The sequence below is a fragment of the Callorhinus ursinus genome, unplaced genomic scaffold, assembly GCF_003265705.2.
Source record: "Callorhinus ursinus isolate GAN/ISIS: 27379988/994484 unplaced genomic scaffold, GSC_fseal_2.0 scaffold62, whole genome shotgun sequence".
Classification (NCBI taxonomy): Eukaryota; Metazoa; Chordata; class Mammalia; order Carnivora; family Otariidae; genus Callorhinus; species Callorhinus ursinus.
This window is the reverse complement of record NW_027397124.1, coordinates 2,591,329-2,615,875: the sequence shown is the minus strand read 5'-3', so window position 1 is coordinate 2,615,875 and position 24,547 is coordinate 2,591,329. Positions and strand designations below refer to the sequence as shown.

General features: G+C 40.7%; 1 protein-coding gene across 10 annotated transcripts in view; it reads right to left on the bottom strand.

Annotated features, from left to right (window-relative positions):
- Positions 1 to 24,547, bottom strand: part of PARD3 (par-3 family cell polarity regulator) — a 644,288-nt gene that overhangs the window by 521,990 nt on the left and 97,751 nt on the right. For all 10 annotated transcript variants that reach the window (XM_073885517.1, XM_073885521.1, XM_073885518.1 and 7 more), the window contains exon 2: positions 9,775 to 9,876. In XM_073885517.1, the coding sequence (XP_073741618.1) occupies positions 9,775 to 9,876 (102 nt within the window). The remainder of the gene's footprint in view (positions 1 to 9,774; positions 9,877 to 24,547) is intronic.

Genomic DNA, 24,547 nt, shown 5'->3' with positions numbered 1-24,547 from the left:
TAAGGTGTATAATGTATTGATTTGATACACCTACACATTGCAGAATGATTAATACCTTAGCATTAGTTATTGCATCACATAATTATCATTTCTTCTTTGTGGTAAGAATATTTAAGGTCTACTCTCAGCAACTTTTAGTGTTTAATACAGCATTATTAATTATAATCACTATGCTGTATACTAGGTCCCCAGAATTTATTCATCTTAAGTTTGTACCCTTTGACCAACATCACCCCTTTGCTCCCTAGTTCCCAGGCCCTGGCAACCACAATTCTAGGCTCTGTTTCTAGGAGTTCAGCTTTTTTAGATTCGATATGTAGGTGGGATCACACAGTTATTTGTCTTTCTCTGTCTGACTTATTTCATTTAACATAATGCTCTCAAAGAGATTCATCCACGTTATCATAAATGCCAAGATGCCCTTTTAATGGCTGAATGATATTCCATCTCTCTCTCACACACACACACATACACACACACACATACACGGGAGATCTTCCTTATCCATTCCTCTGTTGATGGACTCTTAGATTGTTTCCATACCTTGGCTATTGTGAACAACACTGCAGTGAACATGGAAATGCAGCTATCTCTTTAAGATAATGATTTTATTTTCTTTAGATATATACCCAGAAGTGGGGTTGCTGGGTAATATGGTAGTTCTAGTTCTAATTTTTTGAGGGACCCCCATAGTGTTTTCCACAGTGGCTGCACCCAGTTCACACTCCCACCAACAGTGCACAAGGGCTGTCTTTGCTCCACATCCTCACCAATGCTTGTTATCTCGTTTTGATGATAGCCATTCTAACAGACAGGAGGTGACATCTTATTGTGCTTTTAACTGGCATGTCCTTGATGATTAGTAATGTTGAGCACCTCTTCTTCATGTATCTGTTGGCAATTTCTATGAATTCTTTGGGGAAATATTTATTCAGTTCCTCTGCCCATTTTTTTAATTGGATTTTTTTGGTTTTCTGCTATTGAATGGTTTGAGTTCTTTATATATTTTGGATATTAACCCCTTATCATATAAATGTTTTGCAAATATTTTCTCTCATTCCATAGGTTGTCTTTTCATGTTTTTGATGGTTTCCTCTGATGAGCAGAAGCTTTTTTACTTGATGTATTCCCACTTGTTTTGTTGCCTTTGCTTTTGATGTCAAGTCTATTTGTGCTTTGTTTTTTTAATGACACAGTTCTTCTTGGCTCTCAAACACTAAAAATTGAAACTGGCTCTTCCCTTTTTTTCTGTTCAGAAGAATATGCATACTGATAGTACAATACACCAGAAATCCTCAAATGTCAAGGATTCAGAAAATAATGTATTTCTTTCAACAACTATCACTGAGTAACTATTACCAAGCTCTTTTCAAATTGATAGAAATATTAAAAAACAAAAACAAATTAAAGTATTATAGAATTTCTGTCATTAAAAAACACCCAAGATAACATGGCTTATTTGTTTTTAAATCATTAGAAATTAGCATTAAAAGAATGAGTGTTAACATAATTCAGTGATGACGGTGGTAGTGATATGACAGCAATTACTGTTTACTGGGGTGTTATTTTTGCTAAAGAGTGCTGAAACTTAACACAAATCCCCAGGTTTACACTTAAATTTAACACCACCTTACCCAGTAGATACAATCATTACCCTCCATTTAGAGATGGGAAAACTGGGGTTAGAGAGATTAAGTAATTTGCTGAAGCTCATAAAGTAATCATGGAGCTGGGATTCAAATAGAGGCTGTGTGGCTTCTTATCCCCCCAAACAAGATGCCCATCTTTGATAAGTAACATAAAAGGTGCAACAAACCAAGAACCAAGCCCTGGCCTACAATTAATATGATAACTGGAAGAGCAAGAGCCTCTGTCCCCTACCTTCCCTAATTTTTTGTAGCAGCCAATATTGTACAGGCTGTTCCCAATTGCAAAACCCCAAACGTTAATGAGAAGCCTTTCCAGTCAGCGGGCCATGTAGGAGGCTAAGCCCCCTCCTCTGTTCCCTCCACAAGCACTCACCACCACCACCTCTGCTACACCTGGCCCTGCACTCCCCAACCCCATCCACCCACAAATCGATGAGCTGTGGGCAAACCAGTACCCATAAAATATCTAAATGTTGGGAAATCATCTCTCTGAATTAATTAATTAGCCATTTGGTGCTCTACTCAGCACTTAATTTAAATATTTTCTTTAAAGCCTAACTACAATAAATCCATTTAGGAGGAAATTAATCAAATCATCTAGTTAATGAAGTCTATTTAATACAAATCATTTCAATTCCAAGTCATCAAACTCTTTAAAAAATCAGTCCTTCCCTCTGCCAATTCACATTAAAGTTTAAAAAGATGATTCTATTCTCAGTTATATTTAGAACTGTCTAATGCTTTCTTCATTCTGGAATTAGGAAGACCTAGAAATTACAAAGAAACTTAAAAACAAAATAACAAAATCCCCAGTTAATCACATAGTCCACTCTCATTGCTAACCACGGACATTTTTCCGGTGTGTCCCTTCAAACTTTTTTGGTACACAAAATTATTTCTACTAAAATCAGACCATATTTCCTATGTTGGTTTAACCTGAATATTAACAAATTTATATCTGATTCATGAGTTTATCTGCACTTCAATTCCAAATATCAAGGCACCTCCAAGGCACCCGAAGTGTGAATCCCTGATCTCCCATCCTGTCCCAAATCTGGCCACCACGCAGCACTCCCGGCCTTGGTAAACAGCCCCACCAACAGAATTTATATCACTCTCCGATCTCCCTACTCCCCACCAACTGCACCTGGCCCAGCCTCCATCAATCTAGCCCTTCCTTTGGCAAAACCTGCTAAAACCGGGATCCCTGCATCCACCCTGCCTCCTATCCATTCATCCTCACACCGCAGCCAGGGAGACATTTCTCACACGTAAATCTCATCACCTTACACTCTCCATATTCACTTACCTGTCCTTCAGATTCAGCCTGATTGTATCTTTTAGGCAAGTCTTGCTTCACCCTGACTCGGTCAAGATACTTTGTTCCACCTTTCGTGGCATGATTCCTTTTCTTCAGACCATTATTTGTTGGTAATTCTACATTTAATTTCTGTGATTTTTTAATTCTGACTCTCACAATACACCATGAGGCCCTATAAAGGACAAACTATGTCTACTTTTGTTTGACACTGTATTATAGCACTGAGCATAATGCCTGGCACATAATACGTGTTCAGTAAATTAGTTAAATTAAAAGTAAGACTAAAAGTCTTATTATCTTTCAAAGGAAATTATTATATGTGCTGCCTTTTAAAATTATATTATTACTATTCGGAAATCCTAGTTCACAAAAATTCTCTCACATGTTTAGTGATAACTAAGGAATGTATTCATGGGCCAAATCTTCAACAAGAAATTAGCTGGGGGGAGGGCAAAAAAAATGGGTGAAAAGTTAAGTTATCCTAGGAACTCCTGAGCCCACTCCTACCTCCAGGATACAGATACTCTAAAAAATAACTGACCTTATGCTGCAATTCAGTGTTTTAGTCTTGACAACAAAGGAATTTAAATCTCAAAACCTTCTCTTATCAGGCACATGCTTGGCATGCGTTAAGTAAGGAGAAGAATCGAGTCTTTAAAGAAATTAAAATTAGATTTGTTTCAATTATGAGCTGTGAGCTCTCACTGTAATTTAAGCATCAAGCCATTTCTTCAGAGCTTATTCTTCAGGCTTATTAATGTTTTAGAAACTCATTTCAAGGGGTGCCTGGGTGACTCAGTGGTTAAGCATCTGCTTTCGGCTGTGGTCATGATCCCAGGGTCTTGGGATCGACCCCACGTCGGGCTCCCTGCTCAGCAGGAAGTCTACTTCTCCCTCTCCCACTCCTCCTGCTTGTTGTTCCCTCTCTTACTCACTCTCTCTCTCTGTCAAATAAATAAATAAATAAATCTTTAAAAAAAGAAAGAAAAGAAACTCATTTCAATATCACCAAATAAATTCATTTTAATAATGCTTATTTCAGATCCAAAAATATGTTCTTCATTATCATCTAACCGGACAGTGACTGTCTTCAGCATAAAAACAAAACAGTGCTTCTCTCCACCTTATCAATAGCTAGGGCACAGCATGTATAACACCCCTTTAACGTAGATGTTCACATACGTTTTCCACAGAGAAGCAGGATGCGCTCCTACCATCACCTCCCTGGACACTGATTATTTTTCAATGACTTGATGCCAAAACAAGTAAAATAATGATTTACACATAAGTAACAAAAAATAATACCTAAAACAGTAGAAAACAATGAACTTTTAAAATTAAACCATGTCCCTTACCTGAAAGTTGTGCCAGGCATGTATATCAAAAGCCAGATTTATTACAACACGTTTCAGCAATACTAGTATCAGACATCTGATGGGGCATTAACATTGTGAACACAAGAGGCACAAAAACTACATCAGTTTATGAGTTAGGAGAATGATGAAAATGTGTGATATATGCCTCAGTACTAGCTTCATCCAAAAATGCAGAAATAATTGCTTGCCCATGATTCCAATAAATTTTTGAAGTTTCCTTTTCTCAACATGTTTCTAATTGAGGACACTGGCCAAACTGTCCCCCAGGAAATCCTGGGTTCTTCCCAACAAGCAGCAGCTAGCAGTCTCTACAACAATCCTCCGCAGCCCCTGGCCTCCAGTGCCCACTCTTCAAGCTCGTACAAACTTTCAGAAAGAGTTTAAGTTACTGGGCGCCTGGGTGGCTCAGTTGGTTAAGCGACTGCCTTCGGCTCAGGTCATGATCCTGGAGTCCCGGGATCCAGTCCCGCATCGGGCTCCCTGCTCAGCAGGGAGTCTGCTTCTCCCTCTGACCCTCTTGGATCTCATGCTCTATCTCATTCTCTCAAATAAATAAATAAATAAAATCTTTTAAAAAAAAAAGAGTTTAAGTTACTATTCCATTCAATCCTTCTTCCACAAAGAACAAAGAGCAGATAGTAGAAGACATTTCCTGGGCGCCTGGGTGGCTCAGTCAGTTAAGCATCTGCCTTCGGCTCAGGTCATGATCTCAGGGTCCTGGGATCGAGTCCCATATGGGGCTCCCTGCTCAGCGGGAAGTCTGCTTCTCCCTCTCTCTGCCCCTCCCCCCACTCGTGCTCTCTTGCATGTGCACGCACACTCTCGCTCTCACTCTCTCACTTGCTCTCTCAAATAAATAAGTAAAATCTTTAAACACAAATTATTTCCCAAGGTCATCACAAAAATAGCACATACATGACATCATTCCTGGTCAAAACAAAATTACATCCAAGGATGACAAAGGAAATGCTTGCTACTGCATCTTAAGTGACCTTCAGCACCAAAGGTATGGAAAGGAAGACAGTGACATACGGAAAAGGCTTTCTTCTTGCTGATCACACACGCAAAAGCACACTTCCCCCCAACTTTAAGTTCTTGGTCAGTCCACCTGAAATCTCTGTTAATGTTCCTACAATCAGTCTCAGGTCCCTCTGCATGCAGAGGGAAGTGAATTTTTATATAACAAAACATTTTTATTCTGTAATCTATTTGGAAATTTCAAATTTTACTGTAGTACACGGAGGAATAGCAGAAGTGACCTAGACCTATCTGAGGAGAACTGAGGGAAGGTTCACCTAAGATAATAAAAAATAAATAACAAAGACCAAACTAGAAAGAAATTCAGACAAGAAACAGCTTGGCCCTCGGGAAAGCACATACAGACAAACACATTACAGCTGTTCTAATAGGTGGTACAGATAACATGGAAACCATTTCAGTTTTTCATCATTTGGCAAAAGGTCAACTGAGAAAACTGAGAATAAGACACTAAGAGTAAATAAAACACCATGACAGTGTACACACTCGGATCCTCTGTTCCCTTTTACTGGAAAGCAGCAATGTAAAGGGACAAACAAAACAAGGCATATTTACATGCCCAAAGTAGATCTAGAATATTCTCTCAGAAAATCAAACCTACTCCAAGAACCCAAGATAACCCATGCTAATACCATTCTGAATAAACTTGGGTAAATCCTGGTCATTGGAATTGTATAGGCACTAAAAGAAAACTTCCTCAGTGCTGTGCATTGAACTCTAATAATTAAAGGATAATAAGCAAATTTAGGCACTAATTAGGTACTTCAACTTCTTTTGCTATCATTTAAATTACTGCCTCTTAATCCTCCTATCCTTCTATAAAAAATAATTTTTCATAATTTCACAAATTCACAGCAACCGGGTATATAATTTACACCTTTGAAAGAAATTTCCCCATTACAGAGACTGATGGCAGGGCCATTACAGCATGGTTTCAAAGTTTAGTGGGCCTAAATACCACCTGGGTGGTTTATAAAATGCAGATGCCCAGGCATGGCTAATGGAGACCCTATTTCCCTAGGCTAGGTATCTGCATTTTAAACATGACCAGGGAATTTTCATTAAACAGGACACTTTTTAGAGCAATTTTATTGTTTAAGAGAACTGTAATGCCTTTTTTAACTTAAAAGCAAAACAGGTGTCAAAATCCTTACTCAAGGAGTAGCTGCCAAAAATAGTTGAAAATACTCCAGGATGATTAAATCAGTCAAATTTCAAAGCCATGGAAAGGAGCCATACAATTGACTACATACAAGCGTTCATTCTGAATAATGCATCTGACAATACCATGAATTTGAGTGTTGAGATTCTGAATTCTTAATTGTATTTTTTTTATAGTTACAACTTAAAATGGGTCCTTTAAGAAGCTCATTCAAAAATTTAATCACATATATATTTAAATATTTCTGAACATAAATAAACACAAAAATAAATAATAAATAAATAAATATCTCAACAAATGAAACAATGATTTAAAAGTTCTTTCAGTCTGTGGTACATGGTATTCTCTAGCATTTTTCTATTTGGAAACTGAATTTAATCTGCATGATATAAAACTCCCTAAAAACTTATTTCCTTTATTAATACTTAAAACATTCTTCTTCAGGGTCACCTCGGTGGCACAGTCGGTTAAGTACCTGACTCTCAATTTCAGCTGAGGTTGTGATCTCAGGGTCATGAGATCAAGCCCCAAGTGGGGCTCCATGCTCAGCAGGGAGTCTGCTTGAGATTCTCTCCCTCTCTCTCTCTGCCCCTCCCCACCTCACTCTTTTTTCTCTCTCTCAAATAAATAAATCTTTAAAAAATAAAAAATAAAAAAAGTTTAAGTATCCTCTGATTTTAACAGCAACTATTTTAGAAGATCATAATTTGTCTCTTCCTCCATTTTTGTGTGTAACCCAATAGTTAATTGTGTTGAAAGAAGAGTATTATTTTCAGTTGCTGAGTAACAAATCACCCCAAAGACCTAAACAACAGTATCAACCACCTTAACCTAACTGATCTGCATAGAACACACAATCCAACAACTGCAGAATACACATTTTCAAGTACAAATGGAACATCCACCAAAAATGTCATATACTGAGCCTAAAATAATAGTACATTTCCAAAGATTTTTTTAAATTCTACTGCTAAACATCCACATCTCAGTATTCTACCTATTCAAAATGTGAACACTGTTGAGAGGCTATGTGCTGGTTGAGGCGCTAAGGGGGAGGGTGAAAAACTGTAATCTGTACTCCATGAACCCATAAAGCATGTCTGCAGGTGCTAAGTACACAGGAGTCCTCTGAGCTCAGTGGTCTCGAGCACTGAGACAGTGAACAGCCCCCCATCCTACTCATACAGAAACCCGAAGTCCACAGCAGGTTATTCTAAGAAACACGCCAGAGCTAGGCAGACCGCAGAGGCAATCTTAAAACATTCTGATCCACTCTCTTGAAAGGCACAACACGTCAATAGGATGATACCAACCTGAGGCAAAACCTGTCTGTACACAATCAAAAAGGAAACACTGGTGGAGAAATCCGGGCATACTCATCACTGCTGCTCAGAATGCAAGAATGCCAAAGACAAAAGTACACAGGTGACTGACCACCTCAGCTTTCTCCACAGTAATCTAAGTATCCAAAACAAGTGCAATAACGAGTACATCAATCCGTAAAACGGAACGCCACATGCAGCTACAGTGGCATGGCACCATTAATGGGCATGGAAATATATTTATAATCAACTCAAAGAGAAAAAGCAGGTGACTATTCAATCATTTCTATTTAAAAGAAAGTCTGTGTCAATATCTGAGCAAAAAGAAGAGTTAGGATGCAAAGCCCACTCAAATAACGCCAGTCATGAGCTTTGGGCAGCAATGTCATCACGGGTGATTATTTCCTTCTTTATGTGTTTCTTTCTCTTCCCAGGAACTATATTATTTTTAGATTAGAAAAAGCAACAAAAAAAAAAGAAAGAAAACAAGGAAGAGGAAGAAAGAACAGGAAAATACTAAAAGATTAATATAACATGAGTTCATCTCTTTGTAATATTATAGCTGGGCATGAACACCTGTTTGAATTCTTCATAAACCTCGATAGTTGCTTTAAGCTTTGAAGTTGAACCACACAAAAAATTGACTATAATTTAAGTTGCTAGATAAGTGGATGGCAGGAAAAGGATTTTTTTTTTAAAGATTTTATTTATTTATTTATTTATTTGAGAAAGCGAGAATGAGAGAGAGAGAGCACATGAGAGGGGGGAGGGTCAGAGGGAGAAGCAGACTCCCCACTGAGCAGGGAGCCCGATGCGGGACTCGATCCCAGGACTCCAGGATCATGACCTGAGCCGAAGGCAGTTGCCGAACCAACTGAGCCACCCAGGCGCCCAGGAAAAGGATTTGAGAGTCACCTTATACCTGGCTCACTGAAAAGCCCAAAAAGGAGAAGTGACACCTAGAGAAATAGCAGCAAATCATAAATGGGCAGAAAAGTTCTGCATTTTTGATATAATGCGGGAGCCCACAGAAGCTACATGGGACAAACCCGACAATGGCAGGTGCTAGCGAATCAAATATCCCTGAACTTACACACAATTTCATACCTGAGATTTTTCATTTTCCTTAAGATTTCAAGAAAACAGGGCACCTGGGTGGCTCAGTTGGTTAAGCGACTGTCTTCGGCTCAGGTCATGATCCTGGAGTCCTGGGATCGAGTCCCGCATCGGGCTCCCTGCTCGGCGGGGAGAGGGAGTCTGCTTCTCCCTCTGACCCTCTCCCCTCTCATGTGCTCTCTCTCTCATTCTTTCTCTCAAATAAATAAATAAAATCTTTTAAAAAAAAAGATTTCAAGAAAACATAGACTATATCTGCCCATTCTGAACGAGGTACTATGCTGTTGGGGAAAGTAGGAGTAGAGAAGACAAGACAGCTGCATTCAGCCAGCTCCCAGCAATGGAGGGAGGATGAAGCAAAGGGCCAATAAGGGGGGGGGGCGGTGGGGGGGCGAGAAAACTCAGAGACCTTGCGTTATCACACACGGAAATGGACCTCAGCTGTCAAGAAAGACGGTTGGGTTGGTTTGGTTAAGACAAAGGAAAAAATGGCAGGGGTTAAAGAGATTTCCATTCAAAAAGTTGGAATTTTAAAATTCTAAAACATAGTAAACTTAAAACCCAGGTGTCAAGAAAGCATTATACCCTAGAGTTCAGGATAGTGAAGACTCAAAATACTTGTTATAAAACCAAACATACCAAAGGGAGTGGCCCACATTAGACACTTTAAAGTGTCTGATCAGACACTTTAAAGTGTCTAATCAGAAGGGAAAGTACTCCCACCTAACCACCCCCCACCCCAGTCTTCACTAAATGCATCCTGAAACGGCTTCCCTGGACTTGAACTCACTCTGTCTTTATCATCTGCTACATCACAGAGGGTATCATCAAGGTCCAGTATTCCTCCGTCTCCATGTTCAAGTCGGTGCACCTGTATCCAGTAGTTTGGATCCTGTAGAGAAGAACAGAAACATCGAATACAGCAAGTCAGCATCACCAAAAGGAAATGCAACAGCTTAAACTGTGGTAATCTGCCCATAAAAAGGAATCGACAACATCGACAATACTGCAATTAACTGAAAATTCAGGTAGTTCCCTATCTCCGCTGTTGAGTCAATTTTCCTTTTCTTTTATGAGGGATTCATACTCTTTCCTTTGGCTTAGCTGCTGATACCCTGTTATGACAGGACTACAGAAGCCAACACAAGTTGCTGCCTAAGAAATACTGGTTTGTTAAAGTACGCTGGCTTTCCCATTGCCCAATATGAAACATGTATTAGTCCTCTCAATGCAATCCATACAGGTACTCTAATAAGCAACATATATTCCATGTCTGAAAAACTCACGACACAGCCTATCTGGGAAAAAAAGGAGTTTGTACACCCCGGTAGCTCAACGTAAGCCCAACAAACAGGTCTAAATATACTGACACAAGAGAAGGTTGACAAGGCCATTAGTGAGCAAAAGCAAGCTCAGAATAATGTGTGTGGTTTGACTCTATTTCTGTAAAGACAAAGTTACATACAACTGTATATGTACATATAAAAATGTCCCCCAAAATGCACACTAAAATGTGCAGTGGTTATATCTGGGAAGAGGGCTTGGGGGAGAAGGAAGACAAAGGACTCCATTTTTAAATTTTGTACACTTCTTCATAAGGAGGTATGTGCACATTAACATATGTATACACACATATACAAAGACACATGTATTCATATATACATATCCACACATGCTATAATATAAAACCATGCTTTAAAATTATTTGAAGAGAACATAGTTGTTTTAAATTTCTATAATCATTCTCATTTGCACACTCAAATGAAAATATACTAAACTGTATCTTTTACTATTAGCTACTGTATTATCCACAACACAGAATTACTAATAAAAAGTTCAGAGGCGCCTGTGTGGTTCAGTCGTTGGGCGTCTGCCTTCGGCTAGGGTCATGATCCCAGGATCCTGGGATCGAGTCCCGCATCGGGCTCCCTGCTCAGAGGGAAGCCTGCTTCTCCCTCTCCCGCTCCCCCTGCTTGTGTTCCCTCTCTCACTGTGTCTCTCTGTCAAATAAATAAATAAAATCTTTAAAAAAAAAAAAAAAAGGTTCAATTCATGTTAAAACTCCACTTTTCCCAACTGAACAGCAATGTTCAGTAGGGCTCTTTCCCATCCACGTACTAACCAGGCCCCACCCTGCTTAGCTTCCGAGATCAGATGAGATATAGCATGTTCAGGGTAGTATGGCCATAGACGGGTATGACTCTTTTTTTAAAGTAAAGACTGGTGGAGAAGAGGAAAGATGAGTGATTTTAGACTAAAGATTCCTGAGCCCCACCCTATATCTACTGACTCACACCTTGAGGCCAAGGAATCCATATCCATAAGATGCCCTCTAAGAGAATCTCTAACACCTGAGAATCACTAAAACAGAACACTTACTAAAAATGCTGAATTACCAATCTTGTCACTTTTTCACCAGCACAGAAAGCAGCTCAGACCCTAATTCTCAAAATTATTAAACATTACCACAAAAACTATTAATGCAAATAGCGTATAGTTATTCTGCACCCTCATTTATCTGGACTTCTTTCAAAGGAGAGTCAGTACTCAAACTGACGGTTTATCCAGAACACGGAGACGAAGTTTGTAAAAACACATAACGCACATCTCTCTCTCTCTCTCTCTCTCTCTCACTGTGGCATCCATCTTCATTCTTGAGCCTTACTCTGCATGATTCCCAGATTACAATGCTGTCCAATGTTGCTATGGGTCCAACAATGCTCCAGAATTTGTCATTTCTATATTTCTGAGCCACCCAAGAACAAAGTCCCCAAACAAACCGTACTCCTACTCTTCCTTACCAAATGGTATTAATCCTCCAAGGGAAATCAGGTGTAATTAATATTCTGGGGGTAAATAAAGAAAGCTGCACCCTCACCACCATTCCCTAGCCCATCAGAACAGCGCCATCCTGCCCTCCGCTTCCCCCGAAGAAAGCTGTTGGATGACTTAATCAACCAAAATATCAACTTTCATTTCTAAAACACTTTTAATACACAATGAAGCAGAGTGCCTTCTAATATGCGGCTTATAAAAACCTCTTCTTGCTTCCCAATCCTCCCCACACTCTCCATATGAGATCATAACCTACAGCCTTTCTATAACATTTAGAGCTACTCCTTTGAAATAAATTCCCTCCTAACAATTTTCTCAACCTCTTGACTTTTCTATTTCAGAACCTGCCATGTTCCAGCCTTTCCCCCCAGTTAGTTCCCCTTTCACAGCTGCTATTAAGTCCTGAAAAAGTGCCCCCACTCCCCACCTTGGAGGCCCAGTGCCTCCACTACCCAGAGTCCCACCTTATTGTCCAGGCTGACCCTTCTCACCCATCATGACACACCGCAGTCATCATCTTCTCCAAGACCTTTTCCTAACCAGAGAGCTCCCGGACAGTTTAGAAGTCTATCTCCAGCCTCACTGTTAATGTTTTTAAAAACCATAATAATATGGAAAATAGTACTCAGGTGTAAATGCTGAACCTTTAAAAGCTGTTGATGTCGTATTTTACATATGCTAAAATGATTGTACAAAACCTTCTGTTGACCCTACTTTACCGTTTAGTCACTCTACCAACTCTCTAATTCTCTTTACAGCAAAATTTTTTACAGATTTGTTGTTTCAGATTCTTCTTCTCTCATAATCCTGTTCCAATGAAGTTTCCTCCCCACCACACTCCCAAAAATGTCCATCAAGGTTACCAAGAGTCTCCATGTTGCTTAATGCAATGGTCCATTCTCAAGACTCATCGTCCTTGGTCTATCAGCAGAATGTTATACCATTAATCACTCCCCCCCCTTTCAAATACTCTATAAAGCTAGCTTATAATCTTCCAACCATCTGATCAAGGCTTGTCTAATTCTGAGATTCGGTTCTTGTCTCCTCCCTCCAGAAGGGTCCTGAATCTATGGTCAGCTATACCAAGTAGCCATGACAACACCACGTCAGAACATTTATCAGGACAGCACTTATTAAATGCCACTCCATAATACGTGCTGAATAGAAACTATCTGGAGAGAAAAAACTGAGAAGGAAATCAGCACTAATCCCAACAGAGCACACTACACACACAAAAAAAAATATCAGATCTAAACAGGGCACATAAAAATGACCTCTTCCCACAAGAGTATAAAATCCAGGAAGGATATTTTTGCCACTGAGAAATACAACTCCTTGGAAGAGTCGTCTCTCTCAGGAGATTTTAACTGGCAGCTTTCATCAACACAATTCTCTCTCAATAAACAGAGGATTTGCTATATTTTCAACAGAATAGTGAAGAACCCATCAGGAAAACTTTCCTTAAAAAGAGCTTATTTGTTGATTCCACTTTGGTAGTTTACACTAAAAAGTTTGAAATATTAGTAGCAGAAATCATTATTGTCCCAGCTATAGAAACTTAGAAATGTAAATGAAAAGTTGTGATTAAGACACTTTTAAAAATCCAATAAACACTAATTCTACCATAAGTATACCTGTCATTGGGTTAAAAAACAAACATGACATAACACTCAATTTAAAAAAAACAAGAATCTGTCTCACTTAGGATTAGTACATTTAAAATAACCAAAGATCTAAACACTAAACAATAATTTTGTGTTATGACAACCAAAAATCCCTTACACATGAGCAAGAAACAAGGAATGAAGTTCATCCATCAAGTAGATGAAGACAGAGCTACCAAGAAGCAAATGTCCTGGCCAGACAAGGGTCCCCAAGGATGGGGCCACCCGCCGTGAAGAAATCTAGGGACCAAACCACATGAAGAATCACTGCTTCTCACCCAGACTAAGAACAGGGGCTGGGACCTGGCCTAAGGCTGGAGGGAAAGAGGTAGAGGGAACATTTCTAAGACCAGCTGAGAAGGAAAGCACAGATGTGTAATTTGATAAAATTCAAGTTGCAGTGAATGGTGTTGCCCACTCTCTTCCAAGACATAATAAGAGCAAACAGTACAGGGAAAACCCTAATGAAAGACTGGCTCCGTAAAGAAATCCCTCCAGCTCTATAGAGCGCATCATCACATTACGCAACAAAGCCATGAGCTTCTGTGAGCTGTGATCTGTGGAATACACACCCTCTGCCTACTTTACACCCATGCAAGTTTCCAGAAAAGTATCTGCAATTAGAAACAGTAGTACTCTACTCTTGCAATGACCATGCATATAGCAGTGGTCTATATCCTGTCAAATGAGAATATATATGTAAATATAAGACTGTAAAAAGATAACTGAAAATTCATGTTAATTTGAAAATTACTATTTGCAAAGCACGGGATGAGAGCAAAGCAACAACCACTGTCCTCTGTGAGAAATTAAAATTTATCAGATAAGACAACAACAAAAAGTCAAAAGGAGGTAGACCATGCGTCATAAGAAAAACAGACATAAAAATGCTTTGAGTTCAGAGGAAGGAAAGATTACTTTTGCTTGGAAAGATTCAGGAAAGGTTTATAATGAGCAGGCTGGAGGAAGAAGAACACAGAGATCATTCGGAGCTGAAGGACAGGTATGAACAGGCAGGGAGGAGTGGCAGAGTTTATTCCTTAAAGGGGGGGGACAAAATTGGCTACACGAGAAAAATGGAAGGTAAAAACATCTTATCAAAGAAACCCACATGTCTTCTGCCTCCCTCCTGAAATCCCACTGAAACCTCAGTAGTTACATATTTTTCAAGGTGTAGCCCCACAAAAACAAAGAGAACAGAGAGAAACAAGGGTAACACAACCGCAGGAGGCTGAGAAGCTGGGCTAATGATAACACATGGAGCAGACCCAAGAAAGTGAACCCCAAGCTGACTGCGTGGGAAACCAGGCAGCAATGTGACCTCCTCAGTAGAGCCCTAAGCTGCTCTGGAATTGGGGAAACCAAGTACCTCAGAAGACAGGAATGAACATGGGAGGAAAAACAGCAGGATCGGCTGAAAGTCTCTTTAAGCAGCAAAGCCCAGTTTCCCTCCTGACCCCACACAGCACTGTGACGGCCCCAGCAGCATCCTGGAGGCTTATTCTCCAGAGAGGGTAAGACAGCTGAGCAAATGCAGAGGTATTTGAAAATGGGGGCGGGGGGGGGGGGAGAAGATGAGTGAACATTTACACATTGAAAGCTGAGAAATCCAGCTCTCTGCTTCCACCTGTTCCCAGAATGCTGGCAGCTGGGGTCAGGTCACCTAGACAAGAGGCTGGAAGATCTCTCCCTGGGCATCTGACCACCTGAAGAGCAAAGGCCAGAGGAGTCTAGACAGCCAGGGGCGCCTCCTGTGCAGCTCATGTTTCCGAGCCCTTGCCTGCGCACTGCGGTCTGTGTTAGAGTTAGCACCCTTTACTCAGCCAGGAAGCGAGGAACAGACCCTGAGGAAAACCCCAAGGATGGAGAAGAGGCCAGAACAAATAGGAAACACACACTGAGAAAAACAGGCAGTAAAAAAAGAAGATGGTTGTAAAAAAAAATCAACATTGATACCCAAGAGAGTTCAGATGACAGTACATCCAGGTAGCAAAGGAAGATGAAAGGAGAGGGAAAGAGGAGAGCCAAACAAAATGCTCTTAGAAGTTAAAAACACTTCAAGTGAAAAATCATTAGGAGAGTGGAGAGGAGAAGTCTCCTGAGAAAGAAAAAAAAAAAAAATGAAAGAAAGAAGTGGGCGATAAAACAGAAGACGAATCAAGTAAGTCACGTGCTAAATCGTAGCTCTAGAAAAAGAGAACTGGGAAAACAGGAAAAAAAAAATTTCAAGTTAGCTCCCCAGAATAAGAAGAGTTTCCATGTTAAAAAGGCTCATAGAGAACCTAACACAAATTATGAAAACAGGCATACACCAAGGCATATCAGAACAGAACAGAGAAGACAAGCAGAAGTAAAACAAACAAAAACATTCCAGAAAGTAAAATGCAAGTACTATAATGAATCGATAAGGAATCAAATGAGTTCGGCCTTCTCAAGAGCCCCACTGGAATCCAGATGACAATGGAACACTGTCTTCCAAATTCCTAAGAGAAATGGTTCCCAACCAAGAATACTATACCTCACCCAACAACCGTCAGTAAAGTGCAAAGATAGAAAAAAATTTTTTAGAAATTCTGTTTCTCCAAAAATTACTCTCTCTGCACCTTTCTCAGGAAAGTTCTGTAAGATGTGTTCCGAGGAAATAAACCACGAATGAGGATGGCATGGCATATGAAAATAGGGGACATAACACAGAAAAGAACGCCCAGGACAATGTGAGGTTGACCCAGGATATCAGCAGGGCACCAGGTATAGAAGGTGACCAGTCCACAAGGGAGCAGACCAGAAGCTCCAAAGGAGATGTCTTCAAGATGAAGCTGAAAGAGACTGTAACTAAACATGCCCAGATATTACTTTTTTAACAACTGGCAGAACTGGAGTAGAATTGGCTGTACACTCATAGAAGACCAAACAAAGGCCAAAGTATTGTTCATTCCAGGGAAAACACGAAAGTGATAAGGAAAATGTCATCAATACACAGTTCAGCTCTGAACAGCTTTTAATAATGAAAATAATGGGAACATTGAATACTTAATCAAATTTATAATTACTTTTGAGGGAAGGAAGTCTAAAAAGTGTGTGCATGCATTCGTCTATGTGTGTGTGTGTGTGTGTGTGTGTGTGTGTGTGTGTGTGTGTGAGAGAGAGAGAGAGAGAAAGAGAGAGAGAGAGAGAGACCTCTCTCCAGACAGAAACAAGAGACCCAATTAGTGGCTGCAAGAGAACAGGGGCAAAGCACACATGGGGCAATGAAATTGGGTTAAATCTTCCATGTTAAGTCAAACCATGACAACAGCAACAAAAACCAATATAAGCAGTTTACACAAAAATATGGAGGTAATACCAAAAGAATCAAGTGCAAGAATTGGAAAAGGCCACCTCTCAGGGAGCAGGTACTGCTGTTTTCCTAAAAATCCTAGCAGTACTCTCTGACTATGCACATCCATAATGTTGGGAAACAAAAAGACTGGAGAGAAACGGTTTGAAAAATTCCTGAAAATACCAGGCACAGCACACAGCTTTAAGTGTAGCCTCCATCAATCCTATTAGCCAGAGGATAATTAGGTAGCCAAGACAAAGGAGGTCAGTTAATGATATAACAAAAAACATTTCATTTTTCAAGTCAAAAGAAGAGCCCAATGGATAGAAATTAGGCCACATTCTCGATTCCCTTGGTAAGTATCTAATTTACTTAAGTCCAAAACAAAACATTTTTTAAAAATACATTTTGTAGTTCTTTTTTAAAAAATGAATCATTGGTATTTCAAGATGTGATATACACAGTTTTGAATTTACCTAATCAGCTCCATTTCAAAAATGCCTATCTTTTAGTATAAATTCAAACCAAAGGACCCATTTTCAATTTTGTTGTAACACTGTTGACCTTAAACAGATTTTTCTGTTGCCTTCTTAATAAGGACTGAAAACACAGATGGTCAGAAAGCATAACTGATGTTCAACAATAAAATAGTGACCTCTATCACAATAAAGGAGTATCTAATATTTAATGGCAAGTGCACTCCTCTGCTTCCCACTTTTCCATCCCAAACCACACCCAACACACATACCACCACCTACCCTCCACACACAACACAGAGCAAACCACAAACCCGATGCCTTCCTTGAAGGTGACTGGCTTCATTTAATATGTCAATCGAAAAACAAAACAGCAGCATGAAACCAAAGGTGAATCCCAACCACATGGAAATAACTTTCTGGCATTTTGTTTTATTAGAACTAGTACATAATCTCTTACGGAGTCACACCATAGCCCAGCAATGTGAGCAACCCGCCCATTACCGACCTCTAGCTCTGACCCAACTTCACAACATAGAGATCACTTTAGTCACGGCTGCCTGCCCCCCAGCCCCTGCACAGAAATAGAGGGAAGAGGGGAGGGATCAGGGGCTGGTTTGGTATGGCGCCAGAATGAGCACCGCGGTCACCACCAGTTATGTTTGCATTATGCTTTACAATCTTAAAAACGCACTCATGTGCATCATCCAATGTGGTAAGAGGGTTTATGATCCTTGCGCTTAATGAGAAAACTGAGACACGGAGAGCCTAAGCTGACAAAAAGAGGTCACAATGAATACATGCCGTTGGCCAAGTCTCCAGACGAGGTCCGCTAATTCAGCCTTTCTCCAACCCACATGGATTCTTTTCAAACAAGAGCATCAGAGTGGCTGTCTTCTGGTTATGGCCCCTCTTCCTAATCTCTTTATACATTCTGCATAATGGAGAGGTACATAACATATTTTTTCTAATAAAAAGTTTTGACTGTTAAAAAAAAGTTTGAAAACCACTCACCTTAACATTATATTACATGTTCTAATCTCATCTATGATTTAAAGCTGTGATTCTCAAAGTAGTCCATTCCAGCTTTATCACCTGGAAACTAGTCAGAAATGCTAATGCTCGAGCTCCACCTGGCCCTACTGAATCAAAAAGCTCTCAAGGCGGGGGCGGGGCCCAGCAACCTGTGTTTTAACAGGCCCTCCAGGTGATCCAAATGCACACCAGAGTCTGAGAACTCAGAATCTGTGATTTAGAATTGGGGCGGCGTGGGGGCTGATATACTTTGAATTTCCTCTACATATTATTACACATCATGTTTAGCTCATAAATTCATGGGTTTAATGCTTTTACCCACACTTTAAAAAAAAAAAAGATTTTATTTATTTGTCAGAGAGACAGAGAGAGAGAGAGAGAGAGAGAGCACAAGCAGGGGAAGAGGCAGGCAGAGGGAGATACAGACTCCCGGCTGAGCAGGGAGCCCGATGTGGGAGACTTGATCCCAGGACCCTGAAATCATGACCTGGGCCAAAGGCAGATGCTTAACTAACTGAGCCACCCAGGGATCCCTCACCCACACTTCTTAAATCAAACAGACGTTAGTTGCTACATCTTAAAAATGGTTACCACACATACACACACACACACATAGTTCCTGTGATAACCATATAGATGTATTTCTTCCTTTCATCTCTTGTCCTGAATAATGTAATTACTTTCCAACTCATCTTACTGCTTCTAGACTCCGACCTTTTCATTCCTGTCCTGCATCTTTGCTACACAACTATCTTTACAAAATACCTATTTCATCATGTCCCTGTCTTGTGACAGGAGTCATCTGCAGTGACTCACGACATTCCAAAAGATTAAAATCCAACATCCCTGTCCAAGCACCCTCTCTTCCCAAGCCTGCGTTTCCAGGCTTCCCTTGGCTCCCATCACAGCCCATCAGTCCTCCCAGACAGTCCTCAACACCACATCCGGGCCTTCAATTATTCTACTCACTCATAAGTCCCAAGCACTAAGAATAGTGCCTGAGACAGAGTAGATACTCAATAAACATCAGTTTGGGAATTAGGTAATCCTTAAGTTTTTGTTCATTTTATTCTACACACCTGGAATACTTTCATCCCCACAGCTCCAACTATGCGAACTGTGTGTATCCTCTCAAATCTGGATCAAAAACCACCTCCTCTGTGAAATGCACTCCAACCTCCAAGTAATTATCTAGACCACATATTTGTGCTGTTTGTTTATCTCTAGTTAAGTTCCTTGACGGCAGGAACCATCAACTTTTTTTTTGCACAGAACAAAGAACAATGCACCATGTTGTATAAGTAATGTGTAAAAAATAAAGATAATAACCTTATTAGATAAGAGAAAAAATTAAACAAGAGTTTCTCAGAGACTACAGTCAACACACACAGACTTGTACTCTCCTAGCTGCCAAAAGAAAGCCACGGGCATGCTGTGCCATGTCAGGATCAAGAGCCCCCGTTCACACTCTAGCTTCAGACTCCCAGAGCTGGCTTTAGAAAGGCCGTGGGGTTGTTCTAGCTAAAACCCAGGCAACAATCTTAGATGTGGAGAAAGAAGACAGCCAGGTGCTTTTCCCTTGCAGTAAAAAGGAACCCAAATACCTTCATCCTCACCCACACAGGTGAGTCCCCAGCATCCCCGGGCTGAAATGCCAGGCAGAAGTGAGTTGAAGCCTGGATAAACCTGCCTAGAACCCAGGGAAAGGAGGGTAAGACCAAAGCTCATCTTTGCTCAACTTGGCCAAGCACATTCTCCCCGCTCTAGTCCTGGTGAACGTAAGAACACTCAAGGGCACGGGGTTGGGTGGTATTGTTACCTGATGAGCTGGTAGTCGGTTAACAGAAGGCCTTTCTAAAGGAAGGGAAAATGTGCAATAGATCCAAGCCCAAGTCCCTAAAAGACAATACAGATCTATAAGATATTTGCTCCAGAACTGAAACCTCTGTTTACAAGCTTTGCAACCATCAGCACTATGGAAGTAAGCACCTGGCTCTGGGCCCTCCTCCAGATCCACTCCATTCCTTCACCCTTACTGCACAAAGGGCTGGGGGGGCAGGGGGCACCAGGTACTGAGCACTTCCTGTAGATGAGAGGACTGAAGAACAGGAAACTTGTTTGAGTTATCACACGTGTAATTAAAGTTGAAGGGGGAAAGGAGCTCAGATATTACTCCGACTTTTAAATTCCTGCTTTGCCCTTTTTTGCACAATTGTCTCCTGAAGAGGATCAGAACAGGCTTGTCAGGGGTACACATTTGGAAGGGAAAAACTGACCAGGATAAAATTCTCTTATTTATTTGAAAGAGAGAGAGCACATGCAGGGAGGGGTAGAGTGGGAGGAAAAATCTCAAGCAGACTCCACACTGAGCAGAGCCCCATGCAGGACTCAATCCCACAACCCATGAGATCACAACCTGAGCCAAAACCAAGAGTGGGACATTTCACTGACTGAGCCACCCAGGCGCCCCTAAAGTCCTCTTTTCTTTCTTTTTTTCTTAGAATAGAAAAAATGAATAATGAAAAATATATCACCCACCAGTTAATATACTTGACTAACTTCAACATGAGGACATAGTGCTTCACACCATGTTACCTATCAAAAATATACCGATTTAAGAAGTACTTCATTCCAGTCATGCACCAGGCAGTGCTGGAATAAAAACTGCAAAAATAAAAAAATCCATAAACATTAAAATAGGGCCTAGGATACCTCAAGGTAGAGACCCAATGTGTGACAACCACCGTGGCCCTCAACATATGTGCAGTTATGACAATACTATACAGTGTGAGAGCTTTTAAAGCTAATGAAAATGCTAAATTTTTTTAATGTTTACAAAAGAAATAACCAACCTAAAAAATCCTTAAGGTTACTCACCCAGCCTAACAAAAGAAAAACCTACCCTCGTGTATTTACTCTTCAACCAGCAAACAAGAGAGGCTGACTCAGACCAGAAAGAATTTCTCTGACCTGGAAAGAAAGCCTCACTGCAACATGGTAACTCTAAATAGCTCAGAATTCTAAAACAAACCAACAAAAACTTGACCTCAAAGCAGCTCTCCATTAGCCCCTCATATTACTTAATCCAAAAGCCACCTCCCCATTTTTCTTAAATTATCTCCAATCACTTTAAAGTACAGGACTAATTCCTTACACCTGGCAGCACTAAACATGTGTGAATCAGAAGAAATCGTCCTAAACAAATACGGGAGAGGAGACTCAAGGAAACTGAATTTTGACACAGGATTTGGCACCTACCTCCAATCTTCTCCTCAGAAGGCGAGGCAAACAGTTACCCAGCTGTGCCCTGTGGCCCCTGCACTCCAGGCCAGCACACCCCATATTGTGTGGGGTCCGGGGCAGAGTTACACAGCACCACAACATCACAACACGAATATGGCCCAGAGGCAATGGACGCCAGACCGCAGCGCTTAGAATGTGGCTCAGACCACAGCCACCTGGGAGGGTGGAGGGGCCTGTTCCTGATGTCTCCTCAGGACTGCTGTCAGAGGTGGGGCTTCCTTCTCCTCCCAGAATACCCCTATCATCAGTCAAGGGAGGGATCCATGATGGTATCTTCAAAAGATGTGCTCCTGACTCTTATTACCATGGACATCTCTGCAGGCAAGGAACATGTGTCAGCTTTTAGGAAAGATCTTCAGCAGGGAAGGGAGCAATACAGACAGACAAAGGGTATTCACTCTCTCTCACACTCACACACACACACACACACACACACACACACACTCAAATCCCAAGATACAAGCTAGTCAGCGCATGGGATCTCCTGGTCACTCACACTTGTCAGAGCTTGTCTGTAGCATCCTAGAAAGCCATACCTATCTCCTTGCTTATGAAAACCTTACTCAAATTTCAAATCCTGGCTAATATCTCTTTGCAATGTCAGTCTTCAATCCCACTTTATCTTCTGCCCTATCCCCCCACAGTATGCACAACAATGTCTTGTAGATGTGCATGTTTTATAATTTATCACTGTACTGAATCTGTAGACATTATCCATTCATTCAAATATTTATGGAGCATCTATTATATGGCAGGCACTGAACTAGGTACAGGGGTTACAGCAGTAAATGCTCCCTCCCTCCCAAACTCTCTAGTCTAGAATACAAAACAACAGGGACCCTCTCTTAAACACAACCCTCACACCCCAGAACATTCACTAATACATGTTACTACTTATCTCAAGCCAAGAACCCATTTGTATTCCTTTACTAATGTATTTATTTGAAAATATGTTGGCACTTAAGATTTTTCCTGGAAATCCCTAAGGACTCAAGACCTTATCTGGGACCATCTGGTCAATTTCAAATACATCTGAAATGGGGGCGTTTTTAAATAAGGACTCCAAGATACCTTATGGAATATATGTAAAGGAGGTTATATTAATGCCATATAATTTCTTAATTTCTTTAAATACATGGTTAGTTCTCTATCCTTATATAGTTTATAAAGTTTTCCCTTATGAGGTATTTGAAATTTAAGTACCTGTGCCTTCAATTTATTCCTTTTAAAAAATTATGGTGTATGTGGTACATGTCATCTAAGAAAAAAAAAAATTAAGCAGCACAATCCAAGCACTAAAAGAGAAAACAGCAAGCACAAATACAGTAGTCCCCCTATAGTTTCCCTTTCCATCATTTCAGATACCCGCCATCAACCACAATCCAAATACCATCTGGTTAGAATTAGCCTAACGCTACATCGCAATGCCTATGTCATTCACTGCCCTGCATCTCAACTCATGGGCATTTTATCATCTCACCTCATCACAGGAAAGGTGAGGACAGTACAAGAAGATATTCTGACAGAGAGAGAGAAACCACATTCACATAATTTTTATGACAGTATACTGTTATATAATGGTTCTATTTTATTATTAGTTATTGCTGTTAACTCTTACTGTGCCTACCTTATACATTGAACTGTATCATAGGCATGCATGTATAGGAAAAACCCAGTGTAGTTCAGTACTGTCTGAGGTTCCAGGCATCACCTGGAGGTCTTGGATCTTGTCCCCCGTGGATCAGGGGGAGTGCCACACAGCTAATCTGTCCAATCACTATTCTGTAGCATACTTAAAAGTAGAGTTTCTCATAAAAACCCTGCATGGAAGCGAAGAAACAAATTAGCTCTATGGAAACTGAGGCAAAACATAATTACACAAGTAGTAATTAAAGTGTGAAATGGACTACCTCAAACGGTAAGAGTTGTCAGTATAAACTTATCAGACCAAGGCAGGGGGACAACAACACAGAAAAGAAGCTGGTTTGTGAAGCTTTGAAGATGCACAGATAGAGTGGCTGCAACGAGAAACCAGGGTTTGACGACAAAGCCATCTGTGGGCACATATCCAGTCTATCAGCGGCCACAAAGAAGGACAATAGAACAGCTCAACAGGCTAAGTGGCCTGCATTGCACAAGTCATTTCCTCTTTGTGGGCACCCAAGGCCTTTGTGTGTAAAAATGAAGGGACGAGTGAGTTATCCCTGAGGTTCACCTATTGCTCAACCAGTCCATGATGCTGTATCAGGAAAACTGAACACACTCAGGGCAGCTTTCCTTCCCTGAGCGGAAATAAGATAACCACTCCCATGACCACCATCACCTGATCTTGAAAACTCAAAAAATTAAAACTACCTAACCTTCCCTACAACATTCTCCATCAGTCATATGTTTATAAACATGTGAAGCAGCAGAGTCCTAAGCTCTATAGATCCCATCCACCTGGAACAGTTTCCCAAAGCTGAGAGCCTGCCAAGGGTCTTGGAACCACAACTCTGAGTCACCCAGACTAAGAAAGCACGCTGCAGAAAGCAAAGCCATGGGCCCATCCAGAGCCCTGGAAGGGTCCTGCACCAGAGCTAGTGAAAGGCATGGAAGAATATCCACATGGAGGCTCCTTGAGACTGAAAACATTCCTACACCTGCTACAGACTTGAAGAACAACTGCAGATAACAGGATGGCATGTTACCTACTACCGGTCAATGAAGAACTTAACAATCTGAAAGTGGCTGTGTTTTGGAATAAAGAGGGTACAGCCAAGTCTGTGATAACACCCCTGTTCTCCAAGACTTTAATATCCATTTGGGGAGGCAAGCCATAGGTATGTGGAAAGTTCACTAACAATACCCAATTATCAAAATTAAATGCCAACCAAGTGGTAGAGGAATTACAAAAATTCAGAAAACACTGAAGACAAAGAACCCTTCATG